Source organism: Dipodomys merriami, unplaced genomic scaffold, assembly GCF_024711535.1.
Source record: "Dipodomys merriami isolate MVZ:Mamm:240054 unplaced genomic scaffold, mDipMer1.0.p SCAF_3, whole genome shotgun sequence".
NCBI classification, from domain to species: domain Eukaryota; kingdom Metazoa; phylum Chordata; class Mammalia; order Rodentia; family Heteromyidae; genus Dipodomys; species Dipodomys merriami.
Window position 1 is genome coordinate 109,173,758 of NW_027204492.1, and position 20,445 is coordinate 109,194,202.

At 39.8% G+C, this 20,445-nt stretch overlaps 1 protein-coding gene across 6 annotated transcripts in view; it reads left to right on the forward strand.

Moving 5' to 3' along the window:
- Rps6ka3 (ribosomal protein S6 kinase A3) overlaps positions 1-19,126 on the forward strand; it is a 100,046-nt gene extending 80,920 nt beyond the window's left edge. For all 6 annotated transcript variants that reach the window (XM_070040731.1, XM_070040730.1, XM_070040733.1 and 3 more), the window contains 6 exons: positions 1,873-2,031; positions 5,588-5,749; positions 7,724-7,800; positions 8,708-8,825; positions 13,054-13,194; positions 13,927-19,126. In XM_070040731.1, the coding sequence (XP_069896832.1) occupies positions 1,873-2,031; positions 5,588-5,749; positions 7,724-7,800; positions 8,708-8,825; positions 13,054-13,194; positions 13,927-14,049 (780 nt within the window). In that variant the 3' untranslated portion in view covers positions 14,050-19,126. The remainder of the gene's footprint in view (positions 1-1,872; positions 2,032-5,587; positions 5,750-7,723; positions 7,801-8,707; positions 8,826-13,053; positions 13,195-13,926) is intronic.
- Positions 19,127-20,445: the final 1,319 nt, after the last annotated feature.

Sequence of the window (20,445 nt, forward strand, 5' to 3'; positions counted from 1 at the left end):
TTTTTCATGTAAGCCAATATGTTAAAAAGTAAAAATGAATAGAAGATATTTTAATGTTAATTTAGTATCTCACTTGAACATATGCACAAATGACTAATATTAATTAATATTCAGGATTGATTAGTCTTTCTTTTTTTTTGCGGGGGGGGGGGTCCGGTCGTGGGGCCTGAACTCTGGGCCTGGGCGCTGTCCCTCAGCTCTTCAGCTCAGGGCTAGCGCTCTACCACTTGAGCCACAGCGCCACTTCCGGCTTTTTTCTTTTTGCTTATGTGGTGCTGAGGAATCGAACCAGGGCCTCATGCATGCAAGGCAAGCACTCTACCACTGAGCCACCTTCCCAGCCCCTGATTAGTCTTTCTATAGGCTCCCCAAACTATCTTCCACAAAGAATGTGCTAATGCTCCTAGCCCATGTTGCTTTTCTGCCTAAGGTTCATTCTCCCCAGCCCTCCAAGTGCCTGCCTCCTAGTGTGGTATTTTTCATGCGTTCCACTCACATTATAGAATATTGAGCACACTTCTTGTACACTCTCTAGGAGCATTCAGTCTTCTTTTGCTACTGATCATTACACAGGCATTAAGGACATGTCTGGGTATTGTCCAAACTCTTATACTTTCCTCAGATTATTTTTTCACTGCTTGTTAGATGAATAATTTTAGCCACAATAAAATGTGAAGCTATTCAACTTAAGTGATTTTTAATTAGCATAATGCCCAAGAACTCATCCAAAAAATTCAAAAGGAAATCTAGAAAATATTTTGTTCTAGCCTAGTCTTGGAAACTTTCTAAGCTGTCACTATTTTTTTTTTACATCTTTGTGCCTTCCTTCATTTCCAATTCCACAGTCACTAAGATTTTTCTCAGACTCGTGTTATAACATCTCCAGTACTGTTTTGCTCTTATCTATATGTTTGCTTCTCTATACTAAAGAATTTTGAAAGTACATACTTCATTTTCTCCATAGTTAGTGCCTCTGGCACCTGTATAGTACCTTGAACCTCTTGTGGAACTAAATAAAGGTTTCTAGTAACTATGGTGAGAGGAAAATAAAAATGTCTGGTGGCTGGGAAGATGGCTCCATGGTAGAGTGTTTGCTTGGAATGCATGAAGCCCTGGGGTTTTTTGGTTTTGGTTTTGGTTTTTCTTTTTGTCAGTCATAGGGCCTGAACTCTGGGCCTGGGTGCTGTCCCTTCAGCTCAAGACTAGTGCTGTAGCTATAGCACCACTTCCTGCTTTTTCTACTTATGTTGTACTGAGGAATCAAACCCAGGACCTCATGCATGCAAGGCAAACACTCTACCACTGAGCCACCTTCCTAGCCCCGAAGTCCTGGGTTTGATTCCTCAGTACCACATAAACAGAAAAAGCCAGAATTGGTGCTATGGCTTAAAGTAGAAGAGTACTATCCTTAAGTGAAAGAGCTCAGGGACAGTGCTCAGGCCCTGAGTCCAAGGCCCATGACCAGCCCAAAAAAAAAGGGTCTGAAATTTCAATTCAAAATTTCCTCAAGTAAAAATCCAAAATTCTAGTGAGCTTTCAGTAATTTTTCTTCTCTTTTCTTTTTTGTGCCTATCCTGGGGCTTGAACTCAGGGCCTGAATGCTGTCTCTGTGCTTTTGTGCTCAAGGCTAGCACTCTATCACTTTGAGTCACAGCTCTATTTCCAGCTTTTTTTTGATGGTTAATTGAAGATAAGAGTCTCCTGGACTGTCACTAAGTTTTGTTTCCAAGTTTCATATTCTGTATTGGCTGTGACAAGGAAAAGTTTTTTAATATATGATACCTTAATTCTCCTTAGTGTGTTAAACTTTACTTGAGAACACTAATACAGCCTCAAATCATGGTTTTTATGTTTTGATATTGAATTTTATAGGTATATGATGATGGGAAATATGTGTATGTAGTAACAGAACTTATGAAAGGAGGTGAATTGCTGGACAAAATTCTTAGACAGAAATTTTTCTCTGAACGAGAGGCCAGTGCTGTCCTGTTTACTATAACCAAAACTGTTGAATATCTTCATGCACAAGGGGTAAGTCTTTGTACCATATTTGCACTCTCCTATATGTACACACACCTTTCTTAATACTTGGAATAAATTGCAAATGTGTAAGTTACTATCTATATATAATAAACAATACTGTCAGACTCCTTTTCTTACTGGTCTTCCTGTACATAAGCTTTTCCCGTTAAAGTTTAAATGCTACTTTGAAATTATGGCTTATTTATATTAAATTCATATGCTTTCCAAGAAAAAGTAGGTGAGATCTTCTGAGTTGAAAAACATAGCTCGGCCACTCTATATCATTGGAAATGAGGCCTACTTCAAGTTAGAAGCAAAGCCAGGGGGGCTGGGAAGGTGGCTCAGTGGTAGAGCACTTGCCTTGCATGCAAGAGGCCCTGGGTTCGATTCCTCAGAACCACATAAGCAAAAAGAAAAAAGCCAGAAGTGGCACTGTGGCTCAAGTGTTAGAACGCTAGCCTTGAGCTGATGAGCTGAGGGACAGCGCCCAGGCCCCACAACCGGACCCCCCCCCCCAAAAAAAAAAAAACAGAAGCAGACCCAGGTATACCCAGTTTGTAGCCATATATAAAACTAGTGAGGCCAAGCAAGTAGTCACCTGGCTTGTGGTTGGTGGATGCTTTCATTTCTTCTGGATTACAGATCTTTAGTAAATGGCAAAAATTATTTTAAAAGTATGGAAGTCTATGGAGAATACCAGAGGAGTGAAAAGGGAAAGAAAGCCACACACACACACACACACACACACACACACACACACACACACACACACACACACACACACACACACACACACACACACACACACACACACACACACACACACACACACACACACACACACACACACACACACACACACACACACACACACACACACACACACACACACACACACACACCCAACCACACCCCCCCCCCACCTCGCAGGCTGGAGAATACCAGAGGAGTGAAAAGGGAAAGAAAGCCACACACACACACACACACACACACACACACACACACACACACACACACACACACACACACACACACACACACACACACACACACACACACACACACACACACACACACACACCAACCACACCCCAACCACACCCCCCCCCCACCTCGCAGGCTGGCCAGCCTACAGGCCTGTGCTACCACACCCAGCTCAAAAATTAGTTTTTAAGAAGTTCATTTTTGGGCTGGGAAGGTGGCTCAGTGGTAGAGTGCTTGCCTTGCATGCATGAGGCCCTGGGTTCGATTCTTCAGCACCACATAAGAAAAAAGAAAAAAGCTGGAAGTGGTACTGTGGCTCAAGTGGTAGAGTGCTAGCCTTGAGCTGAAGAGCTGAGGGACAGCGCCCAGGCCCAGAGTTCAGGCCCCACGACCGGACAAAAAAAAAAGTTCATTTTCAATTCATTCTGCTCTTTTTTTCTCTCATAAAAGCTATTAAGTGGGCCAGGTGCTTAATGGCTCCTGCCTGTAATTCTAACTACTCAGAAGGCTGAGATCTGAGGATCACTGTTGGAAGCCAGACCAGGCAGGCAAGTCTGTAAGACTCATATCTCCACTAACTACCAAAAAAAGCCCAAAGTGCAGCTATGGCTCAAATATTAGAGTGCTAGCCTTATGCAGAAGAAGCTCAGGGACAGTGCCTAGGCCCTGAGTTCAAGACCCAGGACACACACACACACACTAACATGTGTTAATTCTTGAGCCTCCTGACTGATTGCTGTCAACATTTTCCCCAGTATTGAACCATGAAATTAGCATAACTCAGTACTGGCTGAAGAATTCATGGTTTGCAATCATCTTAGTCTTCTGTATTCTTTTCCTAGTGCCTTATCAGTTATATATATATATATATATATATATTTGTGCCAGTCCTGGAGCTTGAACTTAGAGCCTGGGTACTGTCCCTTAGCTTTTTAGCTCAAGTCTGGCATTCTACCCCTTGGGTCATACTCTATGTGTGGATTCCTGTCCCAGGCTGGCTTCAAACCATAATGCTCAGCTCTTAGCCTTCTGAGAAGCTAGGATTACAGACATGAGCTTTCAGCACCTGGCAAAAGATATGTTTTTATACATTTGGTATATTTACGTATATATCATTTAGACAATACTTGATGTCTCAACTTGGATTTTTTTTTCTTTTTACTCCTGATGGCCATAGCTGTCCCATTTAATCTGTCAACATATTTGTAAGCCTGGCATGATGGCTAATGCTTGTGATCTTAGCTATACAGTAGACTGTAGATGGGAGAAATTTGATCTAAAGACCTCCCCAAGCAAAAAAATGCCAGGCCTCTGCCTGAGAAATAACTAAAGTAAAAAAGGGCTTGGCATGGCTCAAATAATAATGCCTACCTACCAAGCACAGGCCCTGAGTTCAAACCCCAGTATCACAAAAACTACCATCTAGCCAGGCACTGGTGGCTCATGCCTATAATCCTAGCTACTCAGGAGGCTGAGATCTGAGGATCATGGTTCAAAGCCAGCCCACGCAGGAAAGGTCCTGAGATACTTACCTCCAGTTAACCATCAGAAAACTGGAAGTGGAGCTGCGGTTCAAATAGTAGAGTACCAGCCTTGAGCACAAATGCTCAAGAACAGTGCCCAGGCCCTGAGTTCAAGCCCTACAACTGACCAAAAAAAAGTACGATATATTTATCATGATTGTAATGTGTTGTGCACATTATTCCTTCTGTTTAGAACAGTCTTCTTCCATCCACTGTTTACATGGCTTATTCAGTTTTTGAAGTCGTAGGTGCCATTCTCAAAAATCCTCCCTTCCCATGCTTTCTAAAGCAACTTCCCAACTGGGCACAGTGCCTCACATCTGTAATCCTAGCTACTTGTGAGACAGATTGGGAGGACTCTGGTTTGAGGCCAGCCCAGCAAAAAGTTTGAAAGCCATCCCTCTTCTATCTCAACCAATAAAAAAATTGTGTGTGGTGATTTACAGCTTTTCATCCCAGCTATACGGAAGTAAAATAAGAGGTCCATGCCAATGCGACAAAAAGTGACACCCTATTCAAAAAGCAGTACAGGCTGGCATCATGGCCCAAGTGGTAGAATGACACAGATCCTGAGTTCAAACCCCAGTATCACAAAAATAAATAAATGTAATAACCTTACCCCTATGCCCCATCTCCTGCGATATCTGTTCTCTGCCTTTTCTACTACCATGAAAGTTCCTAGTATGAAATGGCTAGGATCTCACAGATTCTTTCTACCACATTGACTATACTCCCTCATAGCATACCAAGGAGCATGATAGACAATAAATACTGTGAAATGAGTAAATAATTGAACATAGATATTATTATTTGCATTTACCTTAGCCCAATTTCCCAATTGGATAGGAGGAGTAGGTAAGTACACTTCCTTCTTTCTCCTTCTCCTTGACCTTTCTAGATCTATGTCAGAGAGAAGCTTGTATTTTTGTACCAATATTTTACAGTGTTGCAGTAATCTAAAGGTCGGCATTAATCATCTTGTTAAACACTTGTGAATAAAGAATTTTCAGTAAGTAAATGTATTGTTAATGTGACTCTTTAATTTGTATTTCAATTAGGTGGTTCACAGAGATTTGAAACCTAGCAACATTCTTTATGTCGATGAATCTGGTAATCCAGAGTCTATTCGAATTTGTGACTTTGGGTTTGCAAAACAGTTGAGAGCAGAAAATGGTCTTCTCATGACTCCTTGTTACACTGCAAATTTTGTTGCACCAGAGGTAATTGTGAGGCAGTTTGCCTGCAGTATTTTCATGTATCTAAGATCCTGTTTGCTGGGTTTAATATAGACTAATTAGTAATTGTTTATTTGAAGTGGTACTGAGCAAATAATTAAGATAAAATGTCAACCCCTATTTCCCTATTTAATGCTTCAATGACAGCTGATTGCCTACTTTAAAAAGTCTAAAATTTGGCTGGGAAGGTGGCTCAGTGGTAGAGCGCTTGTCTTGCATGCATGAGGCCCTGGGTTCGATTCCTCAGCACCACATAGGCAGGGGAAAAAAAAGCCGGAAGTGGCGCTGTGACTCAAGTGGTAGAGTGCTAGCCTTGAGCTAAAGAGCTGAGGGACAGCGCCCAGGCCCAGAGTTGAGGCCCCACAACCGGACCCAAAAAAAAAAGAACTTGAAAAAGTCTCAAATTCCTTGATAAGATATTATAAAAGGACTTTAATCTCGATAGTATAGCCTACTTTAAGGTCTGACCATTCTGAACTCCTTGCCTATGTCTTAAACTGCTCTGTCCACTTGTTTCTACACTCTGCCCTTCCCCACCACTTTCCCTTCCAAGTTTTACTAGCATGATGGAAACTCGTAAAGTGACATGTTGAACTGAAATCCATATGTACAACTCCATAAAGATAATTTAAAATTAAAAAGTTCTTACTTGTTCAAAATAAACTGCCTAACCCTGTAGCTTTTCCTCTCTACCCATACCAAAATTAATTTAGATCCAGGTGTTGGTGGCTCATGCCTGTAATCCTAGCTACTCAGGAGGCTGAGATGTGAGGATCATGGTTCATAGCCAGTCCGGGCAAGAAAGTCTGTGAGACTCTTACCACCAGAAAACCAAAGTGGGGCTGTGGCTCAAAGTGGTAGAGTTCTAGCCTTAGGCAAAAGAGCCCAGGGACAGAGCCCAGACCCTGAATTTAAGCCCTGAATCTGACAAAAACATAACAATACTAATCATTTAGGGTAGGACACGAGTGGCTCATGTCTCTAATCCTAGCTACAGGAGGCTGAGATCTGGGGACCATAGTTCAAAGCCAGCCTGCAAAGAATGGCAAAGAGATTTTTTTCTATCTCCAAGTAGTCAACAAAAAAGCAGGACTGGGGGTATGACTCAAGTGGTAAAGCACCAAACATGAACTAAAAAAGCCAAGCGCCGAGTTCAAGCCACTGTACCAGCATATGCATAAAAAGAATAAATTGAAAGAAATCAAAATTTACTCTCTAAATAAAAAAAAAAAACATTAAATTGAGGCTAGAGGATCTAACTTAATGGTGGAGAACTGCCTAGTTTGCCAGAGACCCTGAGTAGGATCTCCAATTCTATAAAAAGAAAAGGAAAAGAATAGATTACTTCCTCTTTATACCTATATTATTTCATACATGGTTTTGATTTGATACTTAACATTCGTTGAATAGTTCGTTTATATGATATCCTCTGCTAGATTCTAATTTCTTAAGGAAATTGGTCTTTCGAAGAACCATAATCAGGCTGGGAATGTGGCTTAATGTAGAACCTTGCCTAGCATGCATGAAGCCCTGGGTTAAATTCCTCAGTACCACATAAACAGGAAAAGCCAGAAGTGGCGCTGTGGCTCAAATGGTAGAGTTCTTGCCTTGAGCACAAAGAGGTTCAGAGACAGTGCCCAGGCAATGAGTTCAAGCCTAGGACCAGCAAAAAAAAAAAATCACACTTCTATAGCCCATACAATATTTATTAAAATAAGAAACTTACCTTTAGTTTATTCTTCTGTGTATTAAGTTAAAACCAAATATTCATATAACCAAAACAAATTTCTATATATGAATTGTCATTAGTAGCATGTCCTAAGATAGGATTGATAAATTGTCTCATTTTAATCATGTTCTGGTGAAGTTTTTCTTATATACATCTATGAAAAATATAAGTTCACAGCTTATGCATACAGAAGATAGTAGTATGGTAATAATGCTCCTTCAATTTCCTAGGTTTTAAAACGACAAGGCTATGATGCTGCTTGTGATATATGGAGTCTTGGTGTCCTCCTGTATACAATGCTCACCGGGTAAGTATGTGCTATATATTGGAAGCATTTATTTCATCAACATTTTGGCTAAATTAGGGATTTTTTTATCCCGATATTATAATATCTCTTTTCATATTTTCTCATGCTATGTAGTACATGCAATATTGTAATGTAAGAGCATCATATTCATAGATATATCTCAAGGTCTAAAAACTTTTTTGTTAATTTTTTTTTTTTTGTCCAGTCGTGGGGCCTGAACTCTGGGCCTGGGCGCTGTCCCTCAGCTCTTCAGCTCAAGGCGAGCGCTCTACCACTTGAGCCACAGCACCACTTCTGGTTTTTTTCTTTTTGCTTATGTGGTGCTGAGGAATCGAACCCAGGGCCTCAGGCATGCAAGACAAGCGCTCTACCACTGAGCCACCTTCCCAGCCCCTTTTTTTGTTAATTTTGTTACTTAATTTAAGAATAACTTAGCTGGGTATCAGTGGCTCATGCCTGTAATCCTAGCTACTCAGGAGGCTGAGATCTGAGGATCATGGTTCAAAGCCAGCCCGCAGTCCGTGAGACTCCTCTTATCTCCAGTAAACCACCAGAAAACTGGAAGTGGTGCTATGGCTCAAGTGGTAAAGTAGTAGCCTTGAGCTGAAGAGCTGAGGGACAGCACCCAGGCCCAGAGTTCAAGCCCCACGACTGGGGCGGGGGGCGGGGGGGGGGTGGTAAAGAATAACTTTGTTGTTCTTGTGCCCAAGCACTATTTTTAGTACTTTTTTTCTGTAATGTGTTAACAATAAGTTACATGTTTTGTAACTTATACTGTGGCTTATAGGGCTTTGATTTTTACTGATATTGTATTAGCTGAATTGCAGTACTTTTGGAAACTTCAACTAATTGTACAGATTACTAGCTAACAACATTTTGTTCATGTTTTAATTTTATTGTAATTCAGTTACACTCCCTTTGCAAATGGTCCTGATGATACACCAGAGGAAATACTGGCACGGATAGGGAGTGGGAAATTCTCACTCAGTGGCGGTTACTGGAATTCAGTTTCAGATACAGCAAAAGTAAGTGTGGCTTCCTGTTATAAGCTTATTTTATTTTTAGTACTGGGGATTGAATCCAGAGCCTTGCATGCCAAGCCTGCAGTCTACTACTCACTGAGCTACACCCAGCCCTATTACAAGCTTTCTTTTTAATTTTGTTTCCTTGCAGTGCTGGGGATAGAACCAAGGGCCTTGTGAATGCTAGACAAGTGCTGTACCACTGAACTACATCCCTAGGTCCTATGACAACATTCTAAGACTATAATTTGTCATAATCCATGATAAGCAGATACACCATCAGCAAATCTAGCTTATAAAGAAGTATGTTAAAATTATGTTACCAAGTAACTTGAACTCCAAAATGGACCATTTCCTTTGTTTCTTTTCCAGAAGATACTGGTTTGCCCTTAAAGTTATTTCTTATGAGCATGATGATGCATAAAGTCATTTGAAAAGTCCTAGGTCTACTATCCCCAGAATAGCACTGATGTGCTTTACACCACTGCTCTATTTGTATTTTATTCATAGAAAATTCTTTAAAAAAAAAACAAATGAACTTTTCTTCTTTAAAACAAGAAAAACATGGGGCTAGGAAGTTGGCTCAGTGGTAGAGTGCTTGCCTTGCATGCATGAGGCCCTGGGTTCGATTCCTCAGCACCACATAAGCAGAAAAAAAAAGCCGGAAATGGCGCTGTGGCTCAAGTGGTAGAGCGCTAGCCTTGAGCTGAAGAGCTGAGGGACAGTGCCCAGGCCCAGAGTTCAGGCCCCATGACCGCACCAAAAAAATAAAAATAAATAAAAATAAAACAAGAAAAACATAGAGGAGATAAAGAAACATTGATCAACAGTCTCACTGATTTTTCTTGGAGATTCAAATTATATAAATTAGCAGCACATCCAAAACCTATATAGGAGTCAGTGCTAATGGCTCAGGCCTGTAATCCTAGATACTCAGGAGGCTGAGATGTTAGGATGACAGTTCAAAGCCAGCCCAGGTAATAAACTTCGTGAGATTTGTATCTCCAATTCACTAACAAAAAGCTGTAAGTAGAGCTGTGGTTAAAGTGATAGAGCACTTGCCAGGCACCAGTGGTTCATGCCTATAATCCTAGTTACTCAGGAGGCTGAGATCTGAGGATCAATGTTCAAAGCCAGGCCCGGCAGGAAAGTCCGTGAGACTTTTATCTCCAGTAAACCACCAGAAATCAGAAGTGGCTCTGTGGCTCAAATAATAGAGAGCTTCCCTTGAGCTATAGAGCTGAGGGACAGTGCCCAGGCCCAGAGTTCAAGCCCCATGACCAACAAAAACAGATTTTAGACTAGAGTATAACTGAATGGTATAGCATATATTTATTTAGCTAGCATGCATGAGACCCTGAATTCAATCCTGGCACAAAATAAAATGAAATAAAGTGAAATACTAGTCTTCACCTTTTTCTAGCAATAAAATTCTGGTACCTATTTCCTTTCTGATTCCCTTAATCGAGCACTTATAAATATACTTAATAAAGGAAAGCCCTGAAAATAAAAGTTGTGACCAAGGTAGAATTCCTGATCAGATTACGCTTTTATCTTGAGAGATAGCCAAAAATGCAGTGCCAGGTGTGCACCTTTTGTGCTAAAGAAGATCAGAGGAAGCTCCATTTGAAGGATTTTAGGGAAAGCTTTCCAGAAGCAACAAAAGACTTTGCCAGCTCAATGGGAAAGCTAAAAATTGTAGTTGATCCCGTGCAGATAGGGAGTAATGGTAACATAAGAATAGCAGAGGGTTGGGCTGGGAAGGTACTCAGTGGTAGAGCGCTTGCCTTGCATGCATGAGGCCCTGGGTTCGATTCCTCAGCACAACATAAGCAGGAAAAAAAAAGCCGGAAGTGGCACTGTGGCTCAAGAGGTAGAGCACTAGCCTTGAGCTGAAGAGCTGAGGGACAGCGCCCAGGCCCAGAGTTCGGGCCCTCACCACCGGACCCCCCCCCCCCAAAAAAAAAAAAAAAAAAAGAATAGCAGAGGGGAAAGAGTACAAAATGAAGCTTATTATGGAAAGTTTGTGTCTCATGTTCATAATTGTGAGCTTACTCTAAGTATCATGGAAATTTTTAAAAAATACATTAAGCACTACAGTGGTCAGATTTTCCTTTTTTGTGCTCCATGAACAATTTTTTTTCAGTTTAAACAAAGGGCCCTCACTAGCTAGGCAGTCACTGGAGCTATGCCTTTATCCTTTTTGCTTTAGTTATTTATGAATGAAGTCTTACATTTTTTTTACCTAGAACTGGCCTTAGACTATAACCCTCCTTCTTATGCCTCCAGCCACATCGGGCATTACAGGTACATACTACTTGTTTTGTTTTCCTCTGGCAGTTTTGCAATTTTATTTATTTTAAGCAATTTGGCTTTCAGAATTTGGTAGAAAAGATCCTTAATTTTTTTCACTTGTTTCTTTTTTCACCTTTTTCATGTTTTCAGTTCTTTTTTTTTTTTTTTCCGGTCGTAGGGCCTGAACTCTGGGCCTGGGCGCTGTTCCTCAGCTCTTCAGCTCAAGGCTAGCGCTCTACCACTTGAGCCACAGTGCCACTTCCGGCTTTTTTTCTTTTTGCTTATGTGGTACTGAGGAATCGAACCCAGGGCCTCAGGCATGCAAGGCAAGCGCTCTACCACTGAGCCACCTTCCCAGCCCTCAGTTGTTATTTTTGAGACAGAATCTCAATATGTTGCCTAGGTGAATCACTGGAACTCTTGGGTTCAAATGATTCTCCTGCCTCAGCCTCCTAAGTAGCTAGACCATAGTGCCAGCTATAATATTAGCTACTTGGGAGGCTGAGAAAAGAAGTCTTATAGCTTTAAGCCAACCTGGACATAAAAGTCCTCAAGACTCCATTTCAATGGAAGAAACTATTCATAATGGCACACGCCTGTCATTCTATTTACAACAGAAAGCCTAAAATAAGTGGATCTCAGTCCAGGCACATACGTAGGCAGAAAGCAAGACTCTATCTCAAAAATACCCAGCACAACAAAAGGCTAAAAATATAGCTCAGTGGTAGAGCACTTCCCCAGCAAGTTCAAGGCCCTAAAGTCAAACCCCAGTACTGCCCCAGACCAAAAACAAAACAAAAACTTACTGCTCTGTAATTATTTGTTTCTCCCTCACTGAAGGAAAGCTTCATAAAGCAAGAGTTCTTCTCTAAGCTTTATAGATCACAATTAACATTATCACTTTGAAATGTCTAAAGCTGTATAACTGGTGTGAATTTATATTTTGCAAAGTAAGAAGGTATTCAGATAGCTAGGCACTAACAATGGTATTATGTCTAGAAGAACAGGATTGTGGATGTTCTTCATCTTTGTTCATTGTCTATGTTTTTGGATTTACTTTTAATGCCATTAGTTGCTTTTGAAGTAGAATAATTGTAAAAGTACAATCTTTTGGGGGAACTTAAAGCCCTCTTAATAAATTCCTTTAGTGGATATTTATGTTCTGTTTTTCAGTATTACTCGTAGTACAATAAAAGTCTCAAGAGTATTCAGACCTCCAAATGTATAGGAAATTCCATAAAATCTGAGATGAATCAAGAGCTAGAGTACTTAAAGATAGATAAAATGTAGTCATTTAAGTGCTTCATAAGCCTATATATGGGTACAATAATGAAACCCATTAAAATTGTTTTTAAATGTGGAGAAGAGGCTAAGAAAGAGTAATCGGAGGGTCAATTTTGATGAAACTACCTTGTATGTGTGTTTGAAAATGCCACAATGAAACTCTTTGTACAATTAATAAACACTAATAAAAAAGAGAAATATGATAAGGTAACCCTTTGTCATTGAGGGAGGAATATTTTCCCTAAATTATTACATTTATCAAGCCAAAGGGGGGAAAATATTATAAAAGCTAAAGAAGAGCCAAGCACTGGTGGCTCACAACTATAATCCTAACTACTCAGGAGGCTGAGATCTGAGGATCATGGTTCAAAGCCAGCCTAGTCAGGAAAGTTTGTGAGACCCTTAATTGTAATTAACTACCAAACAGCCAGAAGTGGAACTGTGGCCCTAATGATAGAGCACTAGCCTTGAGGAAAAGAGACTCAAGAACAGTGCCCAGCCCCTGAGTTCAAGCCACAGAAGCTGTATGTGCGCATGTGCACACACACACGAGCATGTACACACACACGCACAAGCTAAAGAACAATGCTTACCAGCATCAAGTAGAAATAAAAGCAAAGATTAAGCTTGTTTTATTCCCTTTACCTGACAGGACCTGGTGTCAAAGATGCTTCATGTAGACCCTCATCAAAGACTGACTGCTGCTCTTGTGCTCAGACATCCTTGGATTGTCCACTGGGACCAACTACCACAATACCAATTAAACAGACAGGATGCTCCACATCTAGTAAAGGTGAGCACTTCACGGTCACTGTTTTCCACATGTCCTCCAGTATAGACAGGGCCAGCTGAAACTCAGAAGCCTTTCCCTTTTCATCCTGAATCCAGTTCAAGTATGAACTTCTCTTACATAGATAACTTACAATAGAAAAGGTCAAAGCATGCCAAAAGATCGGTAATGGAATTAATTTAGGGTAACTTTTAAATTTTTGTCAGTCTCCATAAGTAGATATTCATTGTCAGTGAGGACAGTCGAGCTTATTGATTTTCTAACTGAAAGAGCTTACCCTGCAACCTCTCAGATTAAAACATTGGAAGGGCTGGGAAGGTGGCTCAGTGGTAGAGTGCTTGCCTTGCATGCATGAGGCCCTGGGTTTGATTCCTCAGCACCACATAAGCAGAAAAAGCCGGAAGTGGCACTGTGGCTCAAGTGGTAGAGCACTAGCCTTGAGCTGAAGAGCTGAGAGACAGTGCCCAGGCCCAGAGTTCAGGCTTCAAGACTGACCAAAAAAAATTGCCAAGACAAGTTAAAGATCCCCAAGGAAAGTGAGGACCACTTATTTTGAGCCCATCCCTGTCCTCTCATGTACAATTTCACCCTCCCACATTGACCTGTGTTTTAGTGAAATCTGAGCTTAACCAATGTGGCCATTTCTAGATATATTTGCACATGAAAAATTATCTGAATACACCTTGATTTCCCATTTGCAAACATGTCATTTTACCTTTCTTTCCTTTTTGTCAGGGTGCCATGGCAGCTACATATTCTGCTTTAAACCGTAATCAGTCACCAGTTTTGGAACCAGTAGGCCGCTCTACTCTTGCTCAGCGGAGAGGTATTAAAAAAATCACCTCAACAGCCCTGTGAAGTGACCTCAGTGAGATATTTGGTACCATGATGTAAGCTGATAGCACAAGTTCTGGCGACAGGTAGCACATATCTGAGAGACACCTGCAAGCACACACTGTCCCAGCTGGTACCCATAATGCTGCTGCTCCTGCTGCTGCTCCTGCTTTCGTCTCTTCTCGCTTTAAATGATTGTTAGCAAGTTAGATTTTCCTGGAGCTTCGGATGAAATGAATATGGAAACATGATGGAGATATAATCACTGAATCAACTAGAAAAATAATGAACATATGAATACCACCTAAAATACACTGAATAAAGTACTCTACACCATATAGCATTATTTTTATAGGAAATATTTCATGTCCCTTAAATATTCTTTGTTAGTTATAGGGATGGACAGTTTATGTTAAGCACTTAGCTTAAACAGTCCATTTATATTAGCACTGTATCCCTTGTGCCATCCAACATTTTGTATGTTTTTGTAAACAGTTCATATACAGTACATTTCTGTACTGCTTTCTTTAATGTATACATGCCTTGTTTAACTTGGAATCTATTATTAATCAATGACTATTAAATCTGGTTAACTAGTTCACTTGGATTAACAGTATTGTTGGACAGCCCTAAACATGGCCAGATTGTGGAACAGCTGTTGAATGTAATATTTCAAAATGTATATATCTTTCCCTGTGTCTGTTTCACTGGTTTGTTCATTTGTTTGTTTCTTAAAATCAGGTGTTCTGTCAGACTAACTTAGAGAGCTATTATGGTATAGAAAGTTGTCGTATGTGTGTGGCATGAAATCAAGAATACACCTGTGAAGTGATTCCATATACTTTGCAACTCCTTCTGGTCCTTTTTTCCTTAATTAGGGAAATACCCTTGCACTTTTAATTTTACATAGTGTCCATACTTAATATTCGGCTTTTCCTTTGGGATTTCACCAATATACATGAAAGACCTTTAAAAATCATCAAGAGATTGGTGAAGGAAAATTTACAACTAGTAATTGAATTCCTATTGAAAATTTTATGTTTAAATAGATATTCTATATTAAACACTAATTTGAATAATAAAGGCCACGGGATTTAAATTTTCTTATGGTAGGGAATAAAACATTCTTGATAAAACAGTTATCTCTTCTAACCTGAAATTATAGCCAAGGTAGGCCAAGTGAATGTTCCGTATTTACTGTTTTCTGAATTCCACCTGATTTAGAGCCATATATTTCCCTTGACTGCAGAGATGATCATTTTTCATAATTGCCCCTGGATCTGTTGCAGCATTCATTATTTACATAAAATTTGTTATTTTCCACAATTTTATATCATTTGAAAAAATAAATTTCTGTACCCATTAGTACCCCTAAATTTGCCAGGCTATTTAGCACATATCAACATGTAATGTGAAAAACATATGGGCAAAGAGTGTCCAAATAGGTATGTACTCAGGTATTACACGTCAGAAATCTTCTCCTGCCAGAAGCTTTAAACCTTCCCCTAAGCATACCAAGCCAAATGTTATGGAAGCCACTGTGTCATTCCTTAATTTTTCCTTTATGCTATTAAAGAGAAAATCCATGATATTCCTTTGCCCAACTAACACAAAATGGTTATTGCATAGAAATCAAATGTAATTCTATCTCAAATACAGGAAAAGTGAATAGGAGAAAGGACATCCGAAGATCTAGCAAAAAGTTTTTAAAGTGCTTGATTACATGAATGCTAACCAGTAAAAGCTGTTTTCCATTGCCAGAAAAGAGAGCTTTTTGTCTTTTCCTCCTCTGTGTTTCAAACCATAGTAATCTCAAATTCTTGTCACTTTTTAAACTTTAATATAACTCTGAGCAGAAAATAGATATATTTTGAGACTTTGCCAGGTATGCTATTCCATAATTGCTTAGCTGTATTGTCCACCAGTCTTTTAGAACTGTAAGTAAACACTTAACTTCCTGTAAATTTCCCCAAATTTCCCATATTGTATGTAAAGAAGCTGAGACTGAAATTGAATCCCCAACTTCTTCCCATTAAGTTCCTTTTTCCTCATTACACCATTGCTGCCTTTCCTTCATATCACCACCTGACTGTAGCTGAATTCAAAAAAACTTAGATTTCTTGGGGCAGTTCTCTACTGTCTTATGATGCCAAGTTTATTTCTTTTCAGAATAATTGCCGCCTTTGTCTAGTCAAGCTGCCGGTTTTAATGGAGAAAAGCAAATTGTATTCACAAAACTGAAGGCCTTCTGCCTAAAAAGCAGCTTGTGAACATAAATGATTCTAGCAGCAGTTTTGGTGTTTGCCTTTGGGAAGTCATGGCCAGCAATGTGCCCTAAGTATAGTGTGTGTGTTGGATTACCCACTCCATCAATTACCCAAATTGCAATTCTTGCAGGCCTCTATACTTGTGGTATTGAAGCGCCTGAAGTCTTTTGCCCTTCACCAGTTGCTGCCAGTTCCTGGGACTTCTCCCAGGAGTTGTCAGTCCAGTCTTAAAGATACTTCACTGTGAAAGAAGTAACTAAACCATCAGGACTCTTTTACACTCTTTTCTCTTAGTTTATAATACAGTTTAATACGCAAAATGATAGGATTGTATTTGACATTGCTGAATGCATGACCATGTGTTTTGTATCTTTCTTTTCGAGTGATGATACTAAGGTAAGTTTTTTTCTATCCTTTTTTATTTTCACTTTTTGTGAATTCTTTCAGCTCCTTCTGGTTTATAAAGCTACTAAGTTCATTAGACCCTTGACTTTAACAGATTTGTGGCATGGATGTGTTTATTCACAAGCAAACTCCGCAGTATAAAGATATAATCATTTTGCAAGGCCTGAAGTTGAGATGCCATGAGGATGGAGTGTGGGAAGAGTCACTTGTGCATGTTTGGAGGGCAAATAGAGATTGGGCATGTCAGTTTCCATATAATGTGCAGCACACTCCAAAGAACAACTTCAGATCAACCATTTCTCATCTTTCAAAGTGACTTGTTGGGGACAGAGAACATCAAGGAAAATGGGCGTATAGCTAGCTGTGCCTTGTACTGTCTCTATAGGAGAACTTTGAACAGAGGGTGGTGAATGCAAAGGCTTCAAGAGAAGGCAGAACATTGGGTAGGAAAGGAAGTAGGGTAGGCCTTGCCTGGGATAAAAAATTGGCAGAACAGCATTCAAGATTTGGAAGCTTTGGTGTAGATGTGCCTACTTAATATGGCAAGCCAACAACACGTATCCTAACATGTTTTAATAGCCTCTACTCCTTGCCCTTTATAATTGACCTACAATTTTTCAACTTGCTTTACTATATTCTACAAGTCAATTATATCTTATGGTAGTGTTGCCCATGTGAGACTTAGAAAGATATTAGATAGCTCAGGAATATAAAGGGTCAGAAAAGATCTTTGTCTATGATTCACAAATATAGATTCCTTGGCTGAATCTTGGTGCTTAAACCAGGAGGTTCCAGTCTAGTCCCAGAGATCTGTCCCTCTGTAAGGTCTGATGCCCTGGGACTAAACTGGATATATGCTTTCAGCCTTATTTAATTCACAGAGAAGTTGACTTAATTTTTTTATTTCAACTAATGAAAACAGTCCTCTCTTCAGTGCCAGGTTGCTTACATTTTGCCAGTCTCCCCAAGTGACCATTGGTGGAGACCAATTAATGAAGGAATGAATTCACTTTCTTTCTTGAGACTGTGGTATTCTACAAAGCCACACTTAACCACTTTTTCCAGTGAAGAATCTACACAATGATAATACCCAGATACGGATGGCCAAGAAGAGTTTGTATCTACAGTGTGCTTTGTGTATTTTTGACACTGCTGTATTGTGTGTTCAAGTGACTTGTAAATGGTTCCAATGTGACTGAATTGTTCTCAAGTAATGCTAGTAACTAAGTCAATTGGGGGGGGGGGTATTTTTTTTTAAGTCTGATATTAGTATCGGTCTCAAATTTACCACTTTGATTCCAGTCTTGTAACTGTTTATAATGGGGCATACCAAGGGTTGGGATGAGAGCTTACTTCCTACCTCTTAAGGCACTTTCCTCATTGTTTTGCCATATAACCTTGAACTGCATGATAAGCTGTTTAAATGTCCATGACTTATCCCAGAGCAACTAGCAAAGTATATGACATTTTGAATAGAGATTAGTGGAAAGGAAAATTTAGAGATTTAAGTCCACAGGTGCAAGCCTCGAGAAATTGTCTTTAGAGCACATGCCATTTGAGTACAGTATATGTAATGTATATGAAGAGAGCCACTATAATAGTCCTCTCGAAGTAGATTAGTTCAATATCTAATAGAAATGAACATCTTTACTCCTATTATTGCTGTAGAACTGAATGAACTGTATACTGGGGTTTTCCACAAGTATTTAAAATAAAACTTAAATGCAAGGCAAGGGCATAAGGATAAGAGAGTTTGGTTTGTGTTCCTGTAAGTGTAGTTTACCATCTAAAGCTTTGTGTTTTTTTTTTAACTTAAAAGGCTTCAGTGTATTGCCATTCATTAGCATCCTTAATAATCATGGGTGATGACTTGTAACTCTTAAAATTATATACACGTATTAGTTTATCTTAATTCTTGCCCTAAATAAAAGGGAAGATATACACCTAAGGGATGTAATTATTTTGCATTTTTGGCCATGGGTGGGATTGGGGTGGGTGTCTACTTAAGCAGTTTTTAAAAAAATCACAAATATTTTTCTACTATTATATATGATCTTACTTTATACTAGTGTCTCTCTAGTAAGGCATGCCAGAAGCCCAAGGTACCATATCACAAGTTCTGTATTGTACCTTCTGTTGGTGGTTAAATCGCATCAGATGCTTGGCACTGCCGCCGTAATTATGAAATGCTTGTAAAGGATCAAATATCACTGAATACTTTCAATTGTTTCACTTAAGAGTCTAATCTGGGAAGTTTGCAAATCATACTATTAATGTGTAATGTAAGCTCTTTTAGATGTATCCATGAATACCATGAATAATCCTGGAACAATATTGCTTGTATCCCTGTCATAGAACAGGTTTTGTAATCTTTAAAAGAAATGAAAATTTATATAATAAAATTTCAAATAAATGCATGTATGTCCCTTTTATCAGCTTGTCTTGGTTATATAATTAAACCCTTATAATATCAAATTATTATATCCAAAGTACATTTGTGAAATTGTCTTGATAGGACTTTTTTTTTTCGGTGGGTCATGGGGCTTAACTCAGCCTGGGCACTGTCCCTGTGCTCTTCACCTCAAGGTGAGCACTCTACCACTTGAGCCACAGCGCCACTTCCATTTTTCTACTGGTTTATTGGAGATAAGAGTCTCATGGACTTTCCTGCCTGGGCTGGCTTTGAACCGAGATCCTCAGATCTCAGCCTTGTGAGTAGCTAGGATTACAGGCGTGAGCCACCGGTGCCCAGCTGTCTTGATAGAACTTTAAGATAGGAATATTTCTGAGTTAAATACAAAATGGACTGGAGGTTGAGTGACTGCCTGGCAACTACAGGCCCAGCATTCAAATCCTACTACCACCAAAAAAAAAAAGTTGAGCTGGGTGCTGGTGGCTCACACCTGTAATCATAGCTACTCAGGAGACTGAGATCTGAGGATGTCAAACCCTATCCAGGTAGGAAAGACCATGAGACTCATTATCTCCAATGAACCACCAGAAAACCAGAAGTAGTGCTCTGGGTCCACATGGTAAAAGCACTAGTCTTGACCAAAAGAGCTCAGGGACTGAGTTCAAGTCCCATAACCAACAAAAAGTACAAAATAATTTTGCTATGCATTATCTTAAATAAAGGACTTATCAAATCAGACTCATGCATGTCATACATTTTATTCAGTATCAAACCTTAATGATTCAACGAATAAGAATGATCACCAGACTCAGATGAAACATTACTTTCTTTTTTTCTTTTTTCTTTTTTTTTTTTGCTGGTCGTGGGGCCTGAACTCTGGGCCTGGGTGCTGTCCCTCAGCTCTTCAGCTCAAGGCTAGCGCTCTACCACTTGAGCCACAGAGCCACTTCCGGCTTTTTTCTTTTTGCTTATGTGGTGCTGAGGAATCGAACCCAGGGCCTCAGGCATGTAAGACAAGCGTTCTACCACTGAGCCACCTTCCCAGCCCCCAAACATTACTTTCTTGAAGTCTAAAACTACAAGATTTGGCTCTGAAAACATGATGTATTTTGGATTCAGGATTGGAGTGCTAGTTTTCTTCTGAATGTTAATATGTGAATATCTGGATTTTAAAAAATGGGAATCATTCACTCTTACAACCTTTTTAGGGCTTGAGGTGTGGCTCAAATGGTAGAGTGCCAAAGTCCAGTATTGCCAAAAAAAAAAAAAAGAGGAGGAAGATAAAGGAAATGCCTTTTTTGTTTTTTTTGCCAGTCATGGGGCTTGAACTCTGGG